General features: G+C 39.9%; 1 protein-coding gene across 1 annotated transcript; it reads right to left on the bottom strand.

The window, feature by feature from the left end:
* Positions 1–453: 453 nt before the first annotated feature.
* On the bottom strand, positions 454–780 carry LOC142172659 (uncharacterized). The gene has a single exon (XM_075236326.1). It carries the CDS (start codon positions 778–780, stop codon positions 454–456), a length of 327 nt encoding a protein of 108 aa, XP_075092427.1.
* Positions 781–1,838: the final 1,058 nt, after the last annotated feature.

Below are 1,838 nucleotides of genomic sequence, written 5' to 3'. Positions count from 1 at the left end.
TGAGTGGTCTTATATAGAGGAGAGAGCAAGAATGGAAGGATGGGAGCGGGTCCAACAACAACTACTACCCGGTATAATCCCACCAAGTATGGTCTGGGAAGGGTAGGATGTACGCAGCCTTACCCGAAGACTGTTTCCGAATGACCCTTGGTTAAAGAAGGTGAAGGAATCCCTCATAGCAAGACAAATAGTTAGAAAACTAAATCGAAGATAACAAGAAAGAATAGCAAGATAGTACCAATAACAAGTAATATCAAGATAGTATATTTAGGCAGATAAGTCCAAGGCAGCACACGAGAATATGACAAAGTCCTGCTAGCAAACTGCGGAATACCGAAGGTAAGTAGTAACAGAACAAGACACGCGGCTATAGCAAACTAAGGAAAAATGGGTACCATACTGGCACTAATACTATCGAACTAGGGAGGACAAAGGGAAATGCCCGACTACCTACTAACCTTCCACCCTAATCTTCCACCTCCACGCCCTTCTATCTAGGGTTATGTCCTCGGTCAGCTCAAGCTGCTTCATGTCCTGCCTGATCACTTCACCCCAAGACTTCTTAGGTCTACCTCTACCCCTCCTCTCACCTCCCAAGGCCAACCTCTCACATCTCCTGATTGGGGCATCTGTGTTTCTCTTCTTAACATGCCCAAACCATTTCAACTTTGCCTCACGCATCTTTGCCTCCACAGGGGCCACTCCCACCTTGTCTTGAATAACTTCATTTCTAATTCTATCTAATCTAGTATGCCCATACATCCATCTCAGCATCCTCATTTTCGCTACTTTCATATGCTGGATATGTGACTTTTTGACTGGCTAAAAAGGATGCTATTCCTTTGCCTATGGGCTTGACTTTGTGACTTTCATATTCCAGCATAAATTTTAGAGATATCAGCTGTAAAAAAGGATAGTACAACATCTTTTTCAATAGACCTGGCACAACTGTCCTTTTTACCAATTTTTAGCATCTTTCAACACCAAAAAAGGGACAATTATCCAATACTAAAAACTTCCGATATTTTCCCTAAAGTTTATCCATTCATACTTCCAAATTAACCCCTTTAGGTTCTTGTTATTACCCTTTTTACCCCCAATCTGACCTAATTTCAGTTGTTTCAATATACTTTAGTCCCTACTATTATCTTCTAGAACCTTCTAGGCAATTCCAGACTTAGACTCCCTGATTTTGGTTTCCAATTACCCCTTTAAATTTTTCAATATTACCCTTTCAACTCTTAAACCATTCAAACCTCAAAATCAAATAACTAAAGCTAAATATCACAACCCTAAAACCAACCTGATCATGATGGCACCTATCACGAAACTAGGCCAGCCGACATAATTCCCGAATTAACCATTATTAAATAAAAGTCATTTTTAAGTCTTTAATTAATCAAATATTTCATAATGTAAGTCTAAATGACCAATGCAGGATAAATACACAAGCTCGACATCGAGGTGTCACAAGTCACGAGCATCTACTAAGGCTTGAATACAACGAAGAGTCTGAAAATATACTAAAAACAATCTAAAGAAGACAAGAGGGAGAAGAGCAGGGCTGCGAACGTCGGGCAGCTACCTTGCTAACTCCGATCACTCTGGCACTGAGCAATCAACACCTGCTACAGAGTTCAGAAATACCTGAATCTGCACACAAGGTGCAGGGAGTAATGTGAGTACGCCAACTCAGTAAGTAATAAAAGTAAATGAAAGTTGAGCAGTAAGAAAACACGTAAACCACGACATAACGCTACAGCAAATGCAGTACATTTCTAAAACAGTACAAAAAATCATTTTCTTTGTAAATCAAGCTCAGTTTCAGTAAAACCTTT

The sequence above is a fragment of the Nicotiana tabacum genome, chromosome 18 (genome assembly GCF_000715075.1).
Source record: "Nicotiana tabacum cultivar K326 chromosome 18, ASM71507v2, whole genome shotgun sequence".
Lineage (NCBI taxonomy): Eukaryota > Viridiplantae > Streptophyta > Magnoliopsida > Solanales > Solanaceae > Nicotiana > Nicotiana tabacum.
Note: the sequence above shows the minus strand (reverse complement) of the source record. Positions and strands in the feature narration are given on the sequence as shown.

Excerpts from the sequence above, each read along its gene's own strand:
- LOC142172659 (XM_075236326.1), bottom strand. The coding sequence starts at position 780 with ATGAGGATGCTGAGATGGATGTATGGGCATACTAGATTAGATAGAATT.